We start from the raw sequence: 20979 nt of genomic DNA, 5'->3' as shown, positions 1-20979 counted from the left end.
AATATTTCTTCAGATCACCAAATATGACAACAAATATGATAAATCAACAATATTTCTTCAGATTACTAAATATAACAACAAATATGATAAATCAACAATATTTTTTCAGATCTGTCTCTAATTTGAGAAGAAATATAAAAGTGAAAGCAGCTAGCCAAGGACACCCAACACATACCGTTGGGTTGCTTTAATAGATTTATGGGATTCGACCCTCACTGTTATAAAGAACCCACGGACCCAAATTGCGGGGAACGATTTTGCAACAACGTGTCGCGAACCACGAGTCCTCTGGTTTACTAATTACTAGGCCACGCCCGTTCGAAGATTGCGATTGGCATTACAGTTAGAATTTTATAAATTGTGTTTATCCTTATATGTTTTAATCAGTGTATAAGAACATGAAAATAAATACAAAAAATAATCAACACTTTAACAGATTACTAAATACAAAAAAAATATAATGACAATCAACATTGCTTCTACAGACAATTACAATTACACAACAATGCTTCTACAATATACCGAATATTGGAAAATGTAAACAATAACAATAGTTATACAATATTTCTACAGTTTACTAAATACAAAAATACAATAAAACGACACATACTTTTACAAAAGAAAACAACAATAATATATATATATTATACTAAGGAATTCTCTAAAACCTCCACTGATAAAATAGTCCTAACTGGTGTTTAGTTTTTAACAGAAAACCTAAACAACACTATCAGTGGCAAATTTAATGTCTTGCTTTTCATCATTTCTACGTATGGAAGATAATAAAATATTCCATTACAGATTTTATTACGATAAAAAGAAAAAAAAACAACTAGGAGTCACTTCTGTGTTTATAAGTATTTTATTTTTGTGGCCCCCTAGTGGCACAGCGGTAAGTCTGAAGGCTTATAACGCTAAAACCCGGATTTCGATACCCAGCACAGATAGCTCATTGCGTAACTTTGTGCTTAACAACAAACAAATAATGTACGAGTACTTAATTTCTGTTGAAGCATTACAGAGAGATTTGTAAGTGTCCAATATACGAAGAATGGGGTCAATAATTGACAAGGGGACTTTTGAAACACCCCAATAGTAATACTAAAATAACAACACAATATTGAAACAAATAATTATCGTACAAAATAAGACGCCAAGTTTTATTGCTAGGAATGTAATGTCTGTCTATATACTTTAAAAATGGTGTAGGAAGGAGTTGCAAAGTGGGGGGGTGCTTGACTAGACATGCACATTTTACAATGAGACATTGAAAGTATAAGTAGCTGCTAAAAGCAGCTCAATCTATGGGGGGACATTCCTCCATGGGGGTGCTTGACTAGACATGCACATTTTACAATGAGACATTGAAAGTATAAGTAGCTGCTAAAAGCAGCTCAATCTATGGGGGGACATCCCCCAAAAACAACTAATAATAAACGGTGCTAAATTTTCTGCTTATATGGAAGACAGTAGAAAATATTTTTAATTATACAGTCGACCCACTCAACCAATTACCTTTTGTGTTTACTTTTCGTATGCTATCAATCTGAACCCAAACATTTATTAAAGTTGGTTAAGCCACCAACACATCTCTGATTTTAGACATACCAGTTTGAAGTTACTAATACATCAACAGTATTTTTCCCAGTACTGAACGAAATATCAATTACGGGCTAGAAATATACAAGTGGTTAGTTTCTTGTTTATTTGTTTCAGTGCAAAGCCACACTGAGCTATCTGCTGTGTCCGCCGTGGAGAAACGAACCCCGGATTTTAGTGTTGTAAGTCCGTAAACGTACCGTAAACAGTGGTTTGCCGAGCTACCAATAGTAAGATCCAAAGCTCACGCTGTGATGCTGCTTAATACGCTCTGCAGTTGCAGGTGCGTTATAAAAGTAACAGTCAATCCTATTATTCAGAACAAAGCCCTTGTGGTTATATCTCACGGACTTGGGCTTAGTGGTTAACATGCTGAGCCACGAGTCGGAAAGTCCAAGGTTTATGCCTCAATGCTACTGAACACGCTCCTCACTATTGTTAGCAAAGAAAGATAACTAAGCCTTATTATGATCATTTTATGAAATCACTTCACAGAGGGTTGGTGCAAAAAAACCAACAACAAGAGGCTTCTAAGACAGCTATTTTAGTCACATAAAACAGTTACGTTCAAGGCAGCACTGTTACAGAATGAAAAACACTCACGTGGTTCCCATATTCCTCTAGTCCCGTCCAGCAGGTGGCTCTGAAGTTTCAAAGCATTCTCTTCTCGTCTGATGGCCTCCAATTCCACATGCACCTCGCGCATTAAAGAAACTAAAAGGCAAAAGAAAAAAAAAAGCAAAACAAAAATGAGCATCTAATACAAAATAAACTAGACACACGACAGCTACAAGTCTAGAAGCTAGCAGAAAAGCATGCAAAGGCACAAAGAATAACAGAAATCAATAGAAATCCAATTACAGTCTAAAGACCCTTCAGCACCATCTAGTGTTAATGACGCATTAGGAAATAGTTTCTTTTTTTATTTTTTCGCTATCACCACAGTGTTTTCTAGTCATATAACTTTTACGAATAACTCTTTACCTTCCTACAAATATTAAAAAACTGAATAAAAGCCTAATTAGACAAATAAGTGGAACGTTATCTTTTACTCCCTATAGAATCAATCGTGTTTATTCTTTTTTATCATATAAGGTGTCTAGGTGGTTTATTGATGTTCTTCTTTAGCGTAAACCAACGAAATGCGATCTGTACATAATAGGGAATCGAACCCTGGATCATAAGTCCGAAGACTTGCCTTTGACGAACAGTAGCAGTTAACTAATAATAATAATAAGCAGTTAACGAAATTCACGTTTTTTTTGTTGTTGTTGTTCATAGATCAAACTGCTCCATGTTGGAACGCTATTAAGATATTGGGATTCTGAAATATTATCGATCTCTAACATAACCATTACTTCACTCCATATTACAATCTTTAACAAAAAATATATATATATAATTTTCATTTCGTCACTAGAGGGCAGGAAAGCAATATTATTATCACCATAGTTACAGTCTAACCATTATTAAGTTTCGCGTGAAGAAACATATAAATAGTTTCCGAGACATCCATCCTACTTAATCACCATTGTTATAGTCTAACCATTATTAAGTAGCGTGTGAAGAAACATATAAATAGTTTCCGAGACATCCATCCTACTTAATCACCATAGTTACAGTCTAACTATTATTAAGTAGCGTGTGAAGACACATATAAATAATTTCCGAGACATCCATCCTACTTAATCACCATTGTTATAGTCTAACCATTATTAAGTAGCGTGTGAAGACACATATAAATAGTTTCCGAGACATCCATCCTACTTAATCACCATAGTTATAGTCTAACCATTATTACGTAGCGTGTGAAGATGTACATATAAATAGTTTCCGAGACATCCGTCCTACTTAATCACCATTGTTACAGTCTAACCATTATTAAGTAGCGTGTGAAGACACACAAATAGTTTCCGAGACGTCCATCCCACTTAATCACAACTTTTAACGAAGAATTAGGTGCTGCTTCAACAATATGGTGGGCAACTAATCAAGATTATTTTAATGTTAAGTGAGGGAACCAACCGAAATCATTTAGAGAATTAGATTCTTAATTAAAAAACAGTGTGGGTAGAATTCTTTCAAGTCTCTGAGTATAAACAGATATGTCGACTTTTTAAGTGCCACGTTTTGTTAGTTATTTGTTGTTTTTTTTACGAGCAAAGCCACATCGGGTTACTTGTTTTGTCCATCGCGAGGAATCGAACCCCGGATTTTAACGTTGTAAGTCTGTAGACTTACCGCTGTCCCACCGAGGGACTTAAATAGCGTGAAATCATAGTGTCACATTATCTGAAGTAACTGAAGTCCTTTGAGCGGGTTCCGATTTTACAATATTCATCACATTGTATTTACAGTTGTGTTACAGTGACCAGAGCAGTTTTATTACTTTTATTACCAGTAATTACACATTTTTCTACGAGTTTCACACACAAAGTTTTTAGTTAATTCATTACTTGAAGAGTGAACAGTGTTCGTGACCATCAATCGGCTGGATGTTTCTAAAAATGTCGTACAACATTGTTAGCTGGATGTTTTTAAAAATGTCGTACAACATTGTTGGCTGGATGTTTCTAAAAATGTCGTACAACATTGTTGGCTGGATGTTTCTAAAAATGTCGTACAACATTGTTGGCTGGATGTTTCTAAAAATGTCGTACAACATCGTTGGCTGGGTGTTTCTAAAAATGTCGTACAACATCGTTGGCTGGGTGTTTCTAAAAATGTCGTACAACATCGTTGGCTGGGTGTTTCTAAAAATGTCGTACAACATTGTTGGCTGGATGTGTCTCAAAATGTCGTACAACATTGTTGGCTGGATGTGTCTCAAAATGTCGTACAACATTGTTGGCTGGATATGTCTTAAAATGTCGTACAACATTGTTGGCTGGATATGCCTTAAAATGTCGTACAACATTGTTGGCTGGATGTGTCTCAAAATGTCGTACAACATTGTTGGCTGGATATGTCTTAAAATGTCGTACAACATTGTTGGCTGGATCTTTCTAAAAATGTCGTACAACATTGTTGGCTGGATGTTTCTAAAAATGTCATACAACATTGTTGGCTGGATGTTTTTAAAAATGAACGTACAGCATTGTTGATTTCTTAACTGGAAGTCTGTCTTCATCTGCCATTTTAATTGTATGCAAAATCACTACTATGCAACATTGAATTTACAGTAAAATATTAATAATAACTATCTGGAGTACTCGTTCCCTGGACGGAAGTTATGTAAATTCATGATTATTGAAAGGTTATTTTAGGACATGAAAAGTTGCTTCCCTTATATGTAGTTGTAAAAAAAAAACGCCCATAAAAACTGCAAAACACAAAATATGAACCCGCAATCTTGTATGTATCTCCGCATGGACCCCCCAATAAACCTTCATGCCAAATTTGGTTAAGATCCATCAACAGGGGGCGTGGTAATGATAAAAACGCAAAACTGGAAATTTCCATGCATTTCCCTATGGACCTAATAAACCTTCATATCAAATTTGGTTAAGATCCATCCACAGGAGGCGAGAAAAACGACCATAAAAACCGAAAAAAAAAGGCAAAACTGAAAATTCCCATGTACTACCGCATGGACCTAATGAACCTCCATACCAATTTTGGTGAAAATCCATCCACACCCTCAGTAGTAGTTACACGGACAGACAACAGACAGTACGATTATATTTATATATTTCTGTTGTGTTCTGTATCAGCAACATTTCTAACGAATGCTTAGAAATTAGAGCGTTAACGTTTGAAACAGAAATATTTATCAACTATTTAATAGGCTTAAGCAATATGGCAAGCCAAAAAAAAAAAAAATAGTACATCATCTTTTTGACCATAAGTAATAAGAAGAAACAACAAAAACTTATTCGGCCTAGTTGCATCGTGGCAAGAAAGCAATTATGGATCTAGATAAAAACGGAAAAGTACTCGTACTAACACTCGTTCGAAACACAGCGACAATGTAGCAAACACTTGTTCAAGTCTGTCAGAACCATCCACGTATCACCAAAACAAGGAGGTACACGCCAAGTTTTTGAATTTAATACACGACGTAAGCTGCAACCATAACCGTTCTTTTACTCCAGACATTCTGTTCACTTTAATTATTCTAGAAAGCAAAGTTGTTGGTGATATCTAAAGAAATCAATAACGACCATTTTTCGCCCTGCTATGATTTTTTTTTTTTTAGGGCTGACTCCAATTCCAACAACACAATTATAATAACTCACTCGTCCTATAAAACGTTTATCTTCGCCTAATTAATTATCACAAATAAAATATACTGAGATCAAACAAAAGTAGCCCAAGAGTAGGCGGAAGGTGTTTTTATTTTGTCTCCCCTCTAATCTATCAGCTTAAAAATTAGGGAATGTTTTGCACATATAGTCGTTTATGGAGCTTTATGCTAAAATTCTGAAAGAAACGAAAGAAGGAATATCCTAGGCCTATCGATTTATAGTTGTCCCCCCCACCACAGCTTAAAGTTTCATTGAATAGTTATATTAGAACACTGCCGGCGCTAGGGAGTGGGGGATACAAGGGCGCACGGCAACAATTACAAGGATCCCCCCACCATAAAAACAAAACTTTCAATATTCATATTTTGAAGGAATTAATATAATACATGTTTTGAGTTTAATCATGCACTTTTTTCAATACATTGTCCTGCTTATGTTCCCTATAAAGCTGAACTAAAATGTAAATGGTTCCTTTACAAGTCTCTGCATCAGGGAAACAGAAAACACAAGTCTAACTCCAGACAAAATATAACACTTGTTAGACTGTCGGACTGATTTGATTAAAATACAGTAATATTATACTCGGGGGACTAGCGGTGTTGGAATACGAGAAATTCCGAAACTCTTGAACCAGCGATTTCAAAATACAACTGATCTTATATTGGAGAACTAGCTCTTGTAAAGCAGTAGAGCTTTAAGTACATGTCAAAATGGGCATTTATCCGTAACTTTGGCTATATTATAACAAATAAGGCATACATTAATGGCTAGATATAAGAGCCATCTATGAATGAATAGGAAAATCAGAAGTTACTAGATTTAAAGACAAAGAAAATACTTTTTTTTATTATTTGCCAATAAGTTCCTGCTATAGAAATCAATGAGAAAAATGGGAGTGTTCCTTGTCTCTTAAATATCTAATCGTGGTTTAGAGACAACAGTAAATTAATTACAGCCTATCTTTCTTCTACAGACTGAACACCAGAAGCATGTTTCTTGATAACGAAGTGCCAACGGTAAATATTAATTTGGAACATCAAACGTGCTTTTTAATGACACACCCTTGGAACCAGAACTGATGGACAATTAATTACTTCTTCTCAAGGTGAGAAACTTTCTAAACTTTAAAGAACTACTGATATCAAACAAAAGTTTATATATATATAATGTTAGACGTGTTGTTTCTCTAATCCAGCGTTTACCAAACTATGTTCCGACCCGGATTGATTGGTGCTCCGTGAGAAAATCACGATTTTAAATGTTAATAAAATATTTAACACTTATCGTACGATCATAACTTATTATGAAATATTTCCCTGTGTATTAGAATTAGATAATATCGATTTCACATTGAAGAAGAATTATAGAAGATGCCATATCTATTCTACGTGATATCTTCGTGGAGAGGTTTGTTCCTAAAAGATATTATAAGGATATAGATGTAAAAATTAATTAACATGTGATTTGATTAAATAAAGAAATAAATAATATACAAATAATCTAGAGGGCGCTGCGCGCACACATAACTTCTACGCCTATATTTCACGTGTTTAGTGTTCCGTAAGCTTTTTCTCAGCTGAAAAGTGTTCTGTGGCCAAAAAGGTTTGGGAAACGCTGGTCTAATCTATCATCAGATTGTGGTAATTTTAGGGTTAACTAAATTTTCCTTGTTTCACACCCAGACATGCATGGTAGGTGTGTATACACCTGTACACTATCCTGGCTTCACACTAAGACATAGTTAGTAGGTGTGTATACACCTGTATACTATCCTGGCTTCACACTAAGACACAGTTAGTAGGTGTGTATACATCTGTATACTATCCTGGCTTCACACCAAGACATAGTTAGTAGGTGTGTATACACCTGTATACTATCCTGGCTTCACACTAAGACGCAGTTAGTAGGTGTGTATAAACCTGTATACTATCCTGGCTTCACACTAAGACATAGTTAGTAGGTGTGTATACACCTGTATACTATCCTGGCTTCACACCAAAACATAGTTAGTAGGTGTGTATATACCTGTACACTATCCTGGCTTCACACTAAGTCATAAATAGTAGGTGTATACACCTGTATACTATCCTGGCTTCACACCAAGACATAGTTAGTAGGTGTGTGTATACACTTGTATACTATCCTGGCTTCACACTAAAACATAGTTAGTAGGTGTGTATATACCTGTACACTATCCTGGCTTCACACTAAGTCATAAATAGTAGGTGTATACACCTGTATACTATCCTGGCTTCACACTAAGACATAGTTAGTAGGTATACGGTGGTGGGGGAGACATCTAAACAAGGACTGATTTAGCATTTAACATGTAAATGCTAAACATTAAATTCAATTGATATTCTTAAGATACTACCAAGAAACAAACATTGCATATTCTAGTGGCCCAATATTTTACTTATCAAAATGGCGACAAATTTTCCACAAACCATTTAAATTGGCTCGACCGAGTTCAACAACCACACTCACTTTATCTTTAAAGATAATTTCTGGGTTGGAAGGAAACAAAACAACATATATTCAGACTTATTTTCTATATTCTGTTACCGTGACACGGTTGGTTCAAATTTCGTGCAAAGCTACACGAGGGCTATCTGCGCTATCCGTCCCTAATTTAGACTAGAGGGAAGGCAGCTAGTCATCACCATCCACCGCCAACTCTTGGGCTAATCTTTTACCAACGAATTGTGGGATTGACCGTCACATTATAACGCACCAACGGCTGAAAGGGGCGAGCATGTTTGGTGGGACGGGGATTCGAACCCGCGACCCTCAGATTGCGAGTCGAGTGCCCTAACCACCTGGCCACTTTCATTTTTTGTAATGGTTTATTGAGCATTTAGTGTTGGTGAGAAAATACAATACTACATTTGATAGGTTGTTTAGGCAGAGTATTCATAATGAATCTAAGTTTCAAATGGACAGCAGTTGGCTGTTGTCCTCTACATTTGTAGGCAGTTGCTGTCCATTTGAAACTTAGATTCAAACAATACTATATTTACGTATTTGTTGGTTGGAGAAAATTGTATTATGTTACGTATTAAAATATTTTATACAGTTTTTGACCGAGGAAAGAAAACGTAAACGCGAAATTGTTGTGTCTATAAACAGGCTTTAGTAGGATTCAGATATTACTGTGTTTCTTTGACATCGGACGTGAGCTTGTATTCCTATTACTTTTGTTGTTGTTGTTTTGCTATAGTTTCAATATTCCGAATCTACAGACACACGATTCGTATAGAACTCGAAACTGCTGTCCAACGTTACCTTAGTTTTTACACACATCTTTAAACACTACCAAAAGTTTTAATGTGATCGGCACAACAGCTGGAAGTTTCGAACACAAACTACTGGAAGGAAGTCAGAAGGGATTGAATGTAAAAATATATATATATATATATATATATATCATCAGACTTCCACAGCACCAACAGTCGAAGACAACAGATTGGTAATCACAAGTAACGTACTAACACAATAGCAACATTGATACCAGTTCGTCTTTACAACTTACAAGGGAATGATCTAACGAAGAACAAAGGCATAAAATCATACAACCCAAGACAAGAGGTAGGAAGTGATCTAATGAAGAGTAAAGACGTAAAATCATACAACCCAAGACAAGAAGTAGGAAGTGATCTAATGAAGAGTAAAGATGTAAAATCATACAACCCAAAACAAGAGGTAGGAAGTGATCTAATAAAGAGTAAAGATGTAAAATCATACAACCCAAGACAAGAGGTAGGGAATGATCTAATGAAGAGTAAAGACATAAAATCATACAAGACAAGAGGTAGGAAGTGATGTAATGAAGAGTAAAGACATAAAATGATACAACCCAAGACAAGAGGTAGGAAGTGATCTAATGAAGAGTAACGACATAAAATCATACAACCCAAGACAAGAGAGAGGGAGTGATCTAATGAAGAGTAACGACATAAAATCATACAACCCAAGACAAGAGGTAGGGAGTGATCTAATGAAGAATACAGAGATAAAATAATACAATCCAAGACAAGATGGAAATGAAAGTTTCTTTGTCTTTAGAATTTTCACACAAAGTTACAAAAGAACAGCCGCCCCTAATATTGAGCTGATACTCTGGAGGGAAGGGAACTTTTAAACAGCACCCACCGCCATCTCTTGTCCGATCGAAAAGTGGATTTCGCCGCCCCTCCTACAGGAAACATGGCCCCAGAGTACAAAACCCTTAAACTGACAGTCCGGTACGCTCTTCTCAAGGCTGTATCCGACAAGGATAATAAAAAAAAAATGTATTCTGTAAAGGTGATTGATCCAAAAGTACGTTGACTACTGGTAAGAAAATGATACTTAAAACTCGTTTTTAGAATAGATGAAAAATGTGTAGAATATTGTAGTAAACATCCAGATCTAGGATTTGTCTCGACCAATCAGTGCGCTTACTCCAGCTCACGTGATATACGATTGCATGCTAGGAAGAACGAGTCAGAAGAAGTAAAAAAAAAAAAAACTAATATTAAATATTTTTCACACAACACATTCAATTAAAATAACCTAACATGTGATATAACTAGAACTGGCAAAACTTGAATTATGTATCGATCTTGGAGAGCCTGAACGATTCTTCAACACGGCTAACGTAATTTTCAAAAAGGGAACGTGGTTGAATCACAAAAAAATGAGTAATAATAAAATTAAATAAAAAATACTGTCTTGGGATGATTGATAAAGCTACAAGTATTCCTTTAGTTAATACTTCAGAAGAGTGAAATTAAAATGTCCTTTTTTTTCTTTTATAAAAAAAACTTCGAATATTCAAGCGTAAACAATGCACATTTTTTTTTTTCTGATTAGAACTTATTGCAACAACAACAAAAAGAAATGCTTATAAAAATTGAATGTAGATAGTACATTATTCTGGACTCGAAGAAACTTGTAAATGATTGAGAATCCCTGTTTTGGCAACTCAAGGAGATGAGGGGAGATAAAAAACAGCCTTAGTTGGATGTGGGGAGAGACTGACAATATTACTGGCCAAATCATTAGAAAAACGCATGAGTGTGTAAAAGCTGTTGAATGGAAGACATCAGAAAACACTTTAAAAAAGCTTCCATGTTACAGCAGTTGGCTATTGTGCTAAGCCTAAACCTGTCAAAGTTATAGCTAAAGAATAAAAGACAAAAAAAAATCGTGCACGTTCTATTTTTTTCTACGAAAGATCTATTACAAACATTAAAAGAAGCCACAATCTCGGAGAGTTGAAACTAGAAGTTTGTCGTCTGTTTTGTTTGAGCACAGAGCCCATTGCAGGGATCTAACCACAAAATTTAGCGTTAGAAGCCCTCAAACTTACCACTGAGACACCAGAGGATACTAGGAGATTAACCCATAATTGAGGATTATTAGCACCGAGAACTGAAGTGACAGCAATTGAGGATTATTAGCACCGAGAACTGAAGTGACAGCAAAAGGCATAAGAAAAAAACAAAATAAGCCAATTGCTATATCACATCCGAACAGGTTTGTCGACAGCTGCTATTTTTGGCGGCAAAACGGTCACCTTGGAGCTAAATACGTACATCTGTTTCTTAGCCATTGTTGTATGAAAAAGCCTTCCATTCAATATCATAAATTAGGCTGGAGGAGTCACTTCGCCCTTAAATCTGAATTTGAGACTGTCAGAGCGGAGAAGTGATTTCTCTGAACCACGAAAGGGAAGGTTTACAGTCGACTTTCCATTAACACTTTAGCAGTTTCATTTCGTTCGTAATAACTGCAAACATTTACTGCAATAACTGCGCGTGTAAAATAAGATTTGAAACAAGTCGATATAACCGATGACCCTCAAGCTCTGTCAGATTCCTAATTGGCTTATGCAGGTGTTAGAAGATTATACGCTCGTGAGTTAAGAACGACGCTGGTGTTTGGTCCGCGAGTAAAAGAAGACATACATGTATACAGGATTAGTGACCGATTACCAATATATTATCGTGCTTATTGGTGCTTAAAAGAGTTTTGGAAGTTACAACACGAAACTTGCGTTAGATAGCATACAGGAGTCCATGAAGAAAAAAAATATCCTTGCTCAGCTTAAGAAGAAATGTTTCATGAGAATTCAAATTGGTTAGAAATCTTGTAAAAGGCAAGAAATATGACATGAAAAGAAATAAAAGAATGATAATCGGAAGTTACTTCCAGATTCCATTTAACATGAAAACAGTGTTCACCGGAAGTTACTTCCAGATCCCATTTAACAAGAAAAACACTGTTCACCGGAAGTTACTTCCAGATCCCATTTAACATAAAAAACGGTGTTCACCGGAAGTTACTTCCAGTTCCGATTTTAAGTTAAAAGTTGTTTATCAGAAGTTATTTCTAGATTTAATGTTAGGTAAAAAACAATATTAACCAGAAATTATTTTTAGATCCGATGTTACAAAAAACTAGAGGGCACTCAGTAGAGCGCATACCTCCCCCACGCAGCGTTGATCATATTGGGTTTTCAAGAAATACAAAAATGTATCTGTTATGTCCGTTGTTATCGACGGACACGGACCAGTTTTGGCAGGACAATGAGGAATAATATTCTACATATGTCCACCAAGTTTCATCAAAATCCGATCATTTTTGACTGAGTTACAGAGCAAAAATAGTGTGAACAATTGGTCCACATGTTAATAGATAGGGTTTTTTTTTATATATTCGTGACCTTGCTGTGACCTTGACCCTCCAAAAACTAACCACTGATAATTTTCTTAGTGATGCTGCCTATTCTTGTATTACAATAATTAGTCTTGCAAGAAATGATACTTTTAAGGAAATTATTATCATTGGGGAGGGGGTTATAATATTGCGGGTAGCCACCCATTGAGGACATGAATGGGGGGGGGGGGAGCCTGGGGAGGAGGGGGGGGAGTGTCTTCCGTAGATTTTTTTTGCTTATTCTGTATATTTTACATTTTTGCATGGATAAACAACTTTTGGATAAATCAATGCTCATTAGGTCGTGACCTCCGGTCAGTATAAGAAACATTCGTCCCGTTGTAAATTTCTTTTTAGGATTGAACAGGAAATCCAGTTAAAATGATGTGCTACCTACCAGGGTGGGGGAAATTTGAATGATGTTGTAGTAAACTACAAAAATAATAATTTTGAAATATATAATAATATATCACAAATTAGCACTCTATCGTTATTATTATTCTTTAACTTATTTTTTTTAAACCGCGCTTTTAAACAGAGAACCAATCAGAGGCAAGTTTACTTTTGGGAAAGGGGGGGGGAGAACGTAAGTACCGAAAAATGTTTAAGGTGGGGCGTGAGTAAAGAAAGGTTGAGAACCTCTGTACAAGATCAACCTCATCAACGTAAGTATTACAATATGCGTCACGAACCGCGAGATGTTAAGATTACCTACAATAAATAATTAAAGTCAATATAAATCATAGAATAATGAGCCGATACCTACCTCTGGAAGGTCCTGTATACTTACTACTCCGATGTTTGTAGACCTTTAGTAGACCTACGGTTTAGGTATTGCTATTTAGTAATGTGCGACATTGAAAGCTTTGTTTTTTTGTTGTTTTGTTTTTTCCAGCATCATGTGACTCGTGTCTACTTCGACACATTTTGGGGGAATGCTCTTTCTACATAACCGGTTTTTCACAGTTCTCCTACCGGTATTGACTTGAGTTAAAAGTCTGTGTCGTGACGTCACGTACGTTTCTAACAACTTTCGTATCATCCCGTACGCTTTCCTATTCTAGCTCGATCTCACTTTTAAGTTATGAGTTTAATCATTGAAATATGTCTACCAAACAGTGTTAAAAAAGACAAACCCAAAGGAGTTTAATCATGGCAATATGTCTACCAAACAGTGTTAAAAAAGACAAACCCAAAGTAGTTTAATCATGGCAATATGTCTACAAAACAGTGTTAAAAAAGACAAACCCAAAGAGTTTAATCATGGCAATATGTCTACCAAACCCAAAGGAGTTTAATCATGGCAATATGTCTACCAAACCCAAAGAAGTTTAATCATGGCAATATGTCTACAAAACAGTGTTAAAAAAGACAAACCCAAAGAAGTTTAATCATGGCAATATGTCTACCAAACCCAAAGGAGTTTAATCATGGCAATATGTCTACCAAACCCAAAGAAGTTTAATCATGGCAATATGTCTACAAAACAGTGTTAAAAAGACAAACCCAAAGGAGTTTAATCATGACAATATGTCTACCAAACAGTGTTAAAAAGACAAACCCAATAGAGTTTAATCATGGCAATATGTCTACCAAACAGTGTTAAAAAGACAAACCCAAAGGTTCCTCTATAAACCTATTATGCCCAGACCGTTCAAACTCACGGGGGTTGGCTACTCTACGATATTCACTACTGCACGTGCATTGGCGTAACTACAAAATATACCCCCCCCCCTTGCATAAAAATTGGGCTACCTACATTTATTTCCCTATAATTAGTTACGATTTTGGGCTGATTCGAGCCCTCTTTTGGCTCGGGGAGGGCTGATTCGAGCCCTCTTTTGGCTCGAGGAGCATATTTACGTTACTGTATACATGTCCCACCCTAATCAGTAACGTAAGAATGGTGGCATTACTCAATGACCTGACCTTTATACAACCTGTAAGCAATACCTACACACACACACACACACACACATGGTTTGAAGTTGATCACTATGATTTAGTCGATAAGTGTACGAGTTGACCCAGTTTTGTAAAAGTTATCAAAATGATAATGGTTATTTTAACGAAATTACAACTTTAACTGTATTAATACAATCACAATATTCGTGCCTCACGAATACTAGAGTATGCTAGGCCTAAAAGCTGTTAGTACAGTAAAAATAAAGGAATTCCTTCCAACTGTACGGTGACAGTAACTGAAATACGTCTGCAAGGTGTTACTATGTGACAAGTTTCTGCTGTATCTCAAGTATAAACCAAGTAATTAAAAGTGGGTGTTATTCAGAACAATGAATTATTAATTGTTCACGTTTTACTTAGTAATCATTTCAAGGTACCTGTTTTTTGTTTGTTGTTGTTGTATTATATATACATGTTGTTAATATAGGACAATATATCAATTCTCAAGCTGTACTTTTCATTTCGGCCATGTTCTGGGTATATATATATATATATATATTACGTCAATGTCAACATAAGTCACCTTAACTCAATAAATAATTATGTAACTACACTTCAGTTGGAAGTTTTTGCATCAAACATAACACACAAATAATTTACAACAAGAAACTAATATTTCTCAATAGTAAGTAATGGCTCTCCGGTCCCTTATAGTTTCGCTTTCCATTGATAAAAGATTGGAGTCTCTGTTCTGGGTAAAAACTTTGTTAATGTCAACGGCACTCACCTACATTCTCCATGCTCTGAGATAACAATGCTTCGAAGGTGTGTAAACTGTAGCTTTCGGCATCTAGCCCTCGAGCCAAGGCATTTCTCAAGTGTGTCTCGTACTCCATCAGAAGTTTGCTGGTAGGGGAGGTCGTCGTTTGCGCCACTGCTGTCTGGCCACCTTCGTCAGAGCTCAGGTAGGGAGCGTCGCTGTTCTCGTTGCTCGAGCTAGGTGTTGTGGCATAGCACAGGTTATCGTAGAGAAAGTTGTCGGAGGGTGGTGACTGGTCCCCATCTGTTAGGTCCAAGCACATAGTTCGTTCAAGGCTACGTCGCCTTCCAGTCTCCGATCGATTATGTCTGTCTCGAGTGGCTTCTTTGGCGCCCTGACTAGTCAGCCAACGAGGAACTGAAACACTCCTTACTCTCGACTCCTCGCCTTCAATCTTTCTGGACTCTCGGGTGCTTGATTTGGTTGGTTTTTGAGTGTCTTGATCAGGGGAGCTGTGAGTTGAAGACATAGAAGGAAGAGGGTGTAGCATACGTTTGAGGGTATTACTGTCAAGGTTAAGAGCTGATAAATCCCCGCTCTGTGACTGTTCGAACACATCATCGGAACTTTTCGAGCGAGACGAGGGCTGGATGTCTTCGGGCTGTTTTGAGCTTTGCTGTTCTGATGATATCGTACTGTAGTCTACACTCTTTGCTTGTTCCTTGCGGGCAGACTGGGCATACTGCCCACGCGCCTGTTCTGGGCGAATGTCGCCTTGTTGAGCAGATTTGTGACTAGCTTCATTTTTGACTATCTTTGACTGACCATGGACACTGGCAGTCGTAGTGCCTCGCCTTAAAGATGATGAACCCACGTTGTCATACACAGAGGTGCTTGAGGGATGAGCCGAGAGGCGCCCTCTGTCGTACGTGGACTTGTATTCCCCCTCAGCCCGTGAATGAGGCCGCGGTAAGGTGGCAGCACCCCCTGTGTAGCGCACACGTCCATTTCGGGCACGATGCAAATTTTCGGCTGTCATACACGTGCACTGGAGTTCCCGCCCCCTTGAAGGAGAGCTGGGGGTGGACTGCGGTTTCTTTTTCCCTTTCGTCTTTTGCTGGTTCTAAAAAAAAGTAAAAACAAAATGTAATAAAGCTGCTTCTGATTGTTAGTTCTTTAATACTGACGTGATTTTACACACTGCTATAGAACTTGTAAATAGTTAGTTCTTTAATACTGACGTGATTTTACACACTGCTATAGAACTTGTAAATAGTTAGTTCTTTAATACTGACGTGATTTTACACACTGCCATAGAACTTGTAAATAGTTAGTTCTTTAATACTGACGTGATTTTACACACTGCTATAGAACTTGTAAATAGTTAGTTCTTTAATACTGACGTGATTTTACACACTGCCATAGAACTTGTAAATAGTACAAATTGAAAGAAAATGATTTTTACTTACTGTAATTAATCAACTGAAAATTAATGCAACCATACAGCTAGTTTTATTAGGTTCCGTAAAACCTAATTACTTGATAAAAGGAAAATAAAAATGTGAAGCCACCAATCACAACACACGGGACAAAAGTGAAGACACCGATCAAACCAAACGGGACAATGTGAAGACACCGATCAAACCAAACGGGACAATGTGAAGACACCAATAAAACCAAACGGGACAAAGTGAAGACATCGATCAAACCAAACGGGACAAAGTGAAAACACCAATCAAACCAAACGGGACAAAATGAAGACACCAATCAAACCAAACGGGACAAAGTGTAGAAATCGATCAAACCAAACGGGACAATGTGAAGACACCGATCAAACCAAACGGGACAAAACTGAAGACACCAATCAAACCAAACGGGACAAACTGAAAATACCAATCAAACCAAACGGGACAAACTGAAAATACCAATCAAACCAAACAGGACAAATTGAAGACACCAACCAAGCCATATGAGATGAAGTGAAGACACCAATCAAACTAACCAGGAGAAAGAGAAGTCATTAACAGTGAAATATAAACGTAAAAACACCAATCAAATCAAACTGGCCGAAGTAAAGACAACAATCTCACACAATCTGAAATACAGACTCTGGAAGTGACAGGATAAAAGTATTAAAACAATCACAACAAACGATTTGGTATGAAATTAACGCAAAACTACACCCGGGCTATCAGCGCTAGCTTTAAAATAATCAACTTTAAGCAATCGCTTTACATCTGTACCATGATAAATTTCAATCTGTCCCTAGTTTACTTGTTTTACCAAACATAAATTTTTATATTTAGATATCCGGTACATCACAAAAATGGGAGACATTTTCCTTAACACCATTTCAGGTACACCAATATCTTGTCTAATTTTGTTGTTGTTTTATATCAACGTCTTCAATTAAGTCCAACACTCACTAAGACAGTTAAAGTATAGAGTCTACTGGCTTCTACTAAATACTAGTTTGTACAGTTGAACGATACACAATTAGCTAAACGCAAAAGATCCATGAAGTTCAGACATAGCCGTCCCTAATTTAGCAGTGAAAGACTAGTCGTCACTATCCTCCGCCAACTCTTGGGCTACTCTTTTACCAACGAATAGTGGGATTGACCGTCACATTATACCCTAATTTTAAAGTGGGGCTCACAGAAGCAGCAACTCTTACCAAACGGGGGGGGATCGACTGACAGTAGTGAGAAGACCATTTGGTAGTAGCACGTCTCGAACCCAGTCCGACAAGCTAACCACCAGGCTCGTGGTGCGCAAAATGTGGGGCGCTTCCCCAAGAGGGCGCGGAAAGTCGTTAAGGGGTGTGCGCAATTATGACTATACCTGAAAGCACAAATTTAAAAGTAACTTATAAACTACCGTACAAATATTACTACTTTTAAGTGATATACTAACAACAGTTAACATAGGAAAACATCGCGTACTACATATACACAAATAGGTTATACAAGCTGCTAAGTAGCTTTATAACACAAAAAACAACAATTCAACAAGCTGCTAAGTCACTTTATAACACAAAAAACAACAATTCAACAAGCTGCTAAGTCACTTTATAACACAAAAACAACAATTAAACAAGCTGCTAAGTCACTTTATAACACACACAAGAAAAAGTTCAAAAGCTACACTAGGTGAACCAGCTGCTAACTTACTGCACAATACAAAACCAGTTGAACCATTTGTTACTTAACCGTACAATACAAAACCAGTTGAACCATTTATTACTTAACCGTACAACACTGAACCATTTGTTACTAAACCGTACAACACTGAACCATTTGTTACTTAACCGTACAACACTGAATCATTTGTTACTTAACCGTACTACACTAAACCATTTGTTACTTAACCGTACTACACTAAACCATTTGTTACTTAACCGTACTACACTGAACCATTTGTTACTAAACCGTACAACACTGAACCATTTGTTACTTAACCGTACAACACTGAATCATTTGTTACTTAACCGTACAGTACAAAACCAGTTGAACCATTTGTTACTTAACCGTACAACACTGAACCATTTGTTACTTAACCGTACAACACTGAACCATTTGTTACTTAACTGTATAACACTGAACCATTTGTTACTTAACCGTACAACACTGAACCATTTGTTACTTAACCGTACAATACAAAACCAGTTGAACCATTTGTTACTTAGCCGTACAATACAAAACCAGTTGAACCATTTGTTACTTAGCCATACAATACAAAACCAGTTGAACCATTTGTTACTTAACCGTACAACACAAAAACAGTTGAACCATTTGTTACTTAACCGTACAACACAAAAACAGTACCATCCCCGCTGGTGATAAGAGTTCCGCTTCTCAGACTTAAAAAAAACAAACAAAATTAGCCCACTCTTTACTAGCTATAACTTTTGTGAATCATTAAGCCTAAAAACTTATGTTGGCTCATACTTCAACAATCTTTCGTGCGCGTTCCGTATAGTTACACCTACATATACAGTATATATTTGTATGAAATAAAACATTATTTACATTGTTATAATGATCAATAACAAAGAAATTAGAAGCGAATACAATTTACGTCAGTGTCTACATATTTGTAACAATAACGTTAATGTTGTGCTCAGGGGTGGCGCGATATCCCCCACACCAACCTGAGAAAAGTTGGCGCCGAATCTGCTTTGTGATATATTTGTTAATGTTGTGCTCAGGGGTGGCGCTATAGCTATAGGGGGGCTATATCCCCCACACCAACCTGAGAAAAGTTGGCGCCGAATCTGCTTTGTGATATATTTGTTAATGTTGTGCTCAGGGGTGGCGCTATAGGTATAGGGGGGCTATATCCCCCACACCAACCTGAGAAAAGTTGGCGCCGAGCCTGCTTGTGATTTTTTTTTACAAATTAATTCGTTCAATTCTAAATACCGACGATATACAAAACGATCGCGATAAAAATATTATTCACAAAAGATTTTCGTTATAGGGTACCGATATTTTCAACGACCCTCCCAGCTACACCAGCTTGTATTTAATTAGTTGAATCACACATTGAAGTACAAATACTTGAATTTTAAGCAAGGGTTTAACACGAATCAGAATTGTCCATATGAATACCACCGATGTCTCGTGACAATTTAAACTTGGTGTGGCCAATTGAATGATAGAAGGGGCTCTACGTTTCTTTGTCCTCGAAATGTACACAATTTGGTGACAGGAGAAAACAATTAAATATAATCTTTGACTGTCGCCATGGTAACAACTGATTGATATCCCGTAATTAAGATTAGGCTTAAAGATACTTGTCACCATGGTTATACAAGGAATTGAAAATCGACCACATTACACACGAATAGTTAGCCAATAATGCATCAACTTTTACAGGATACGCCGGTATATATAAAAAGAAAAAAAAGGAGGAGGAGGAGGAGGACATATCACTATGGCAACGATAAAATGTAACCATAGTAACCGTACGCGACTAGGGTAATAACGATCGTGTTTGTTAGATGTAAACACTTACGTAAAAATTGATAGGTTTTCATTTCGACGGTAATGAGAAAGATATCCTAAAGAGAGAGAGAAAAAAAATCAAGAGCGAAAAATGTTTCCATCAGGTTACACACATATCCAACATGATTGATGTGTCGTTTACTAACAATACTTTTAAACCGAGAAAATAACATCCACCTAGCTACACATGCACGAGTAGAATATGTGCTTAGCAACAAGAATGATAAAAATAAAAACTTAAGAATAAGGCGATTCCGGTTATTTAAAAAAAAAAAAAACAATCTGAGAACGCTTGAATTCGGAAAATATTTTCATTCATTCGTTTAGAACAAAACATAACAATTTTATTCTCCCCAACCCCTCCCAGAAAAAAATGACAACAGAAAAGAGGAAACAAACAAACGAATCCTTCCAAAAGGCGATACCGCTCGTCTGGAAACATTTCTAGAAAGTGTTTTATAATTCCATTTTGTAAACTGGCTCCTATTTACTGGATGGGCAGGCCTTCCCTTCAAAAGTCAGGCTTACTCGTCTAGAAACATTTCTAGAGAGTGTTTTATAATTCCATTTTGTAAACCGGCCCTATTTACTGGATGGGCAGGCCTTCCCTTCAAAAGTCAAGCCTACTCGTCTGGAAACATTTCTAGAGAGTGTTTTATAATTCCATTTTGTAAACTGGCCCTATTTACTGGATGGGCAGGCCTTCCCTTCAAAAGTCAAGCCTACTCGTCTGGAAACATTTCTAGAGAGTGTTTTA

The 20979-nt window shown here is 36.8% G+C and overlaps 1 protein-coding gene across 1 annotated transcript in view; it reads right to left on the bottom strand.

Annotated features, from left to right (window-relative positions):
• The window catches only part of LOC106467643, a gene marked incomplete at its 3' end in the record, with an annotated part of 122707 nt that overhangs the window by 64408 nt on the left and 37320 nt on the right, over positions 1-20979 (bottom strand). Inside the window, exons 6-7 of the mRNA XM_013928015.2 lie at positions 15241-16336; positions 2203-2313 (exon numbers count right to left, since the gene is read on the bottom strand). Coding sequence (XP_013783469.1) covers positions 2203-2313; positions 15241-16336 — 1207 coding nt within the window. The remainder of the gene's footprint in view (positions 1-2202; positions 2314-15240; positions 16337-20979) is intronic.

This window comes from Limulus polyphemus, unplaced genomic scaffold (genome assembly GCF_000517525.1).
Source record: "Limulus polyphemus unplaced genomic scaffold, Limulus_polyphemus-2.1.2 Scaffold2689, whole genome shotgun sequence".
Classification (NCBI taxonomy): Eukaryota; Metazoa; Arthropoda; class Merostomata; order Xiphosura; family Limulidae; genus Limulus; species Limulus polyphemus.
Note: the sequence above shows the minus strand (reverse complement) of the source record. Positions and strands in the feature narration are given on the sequence as shown.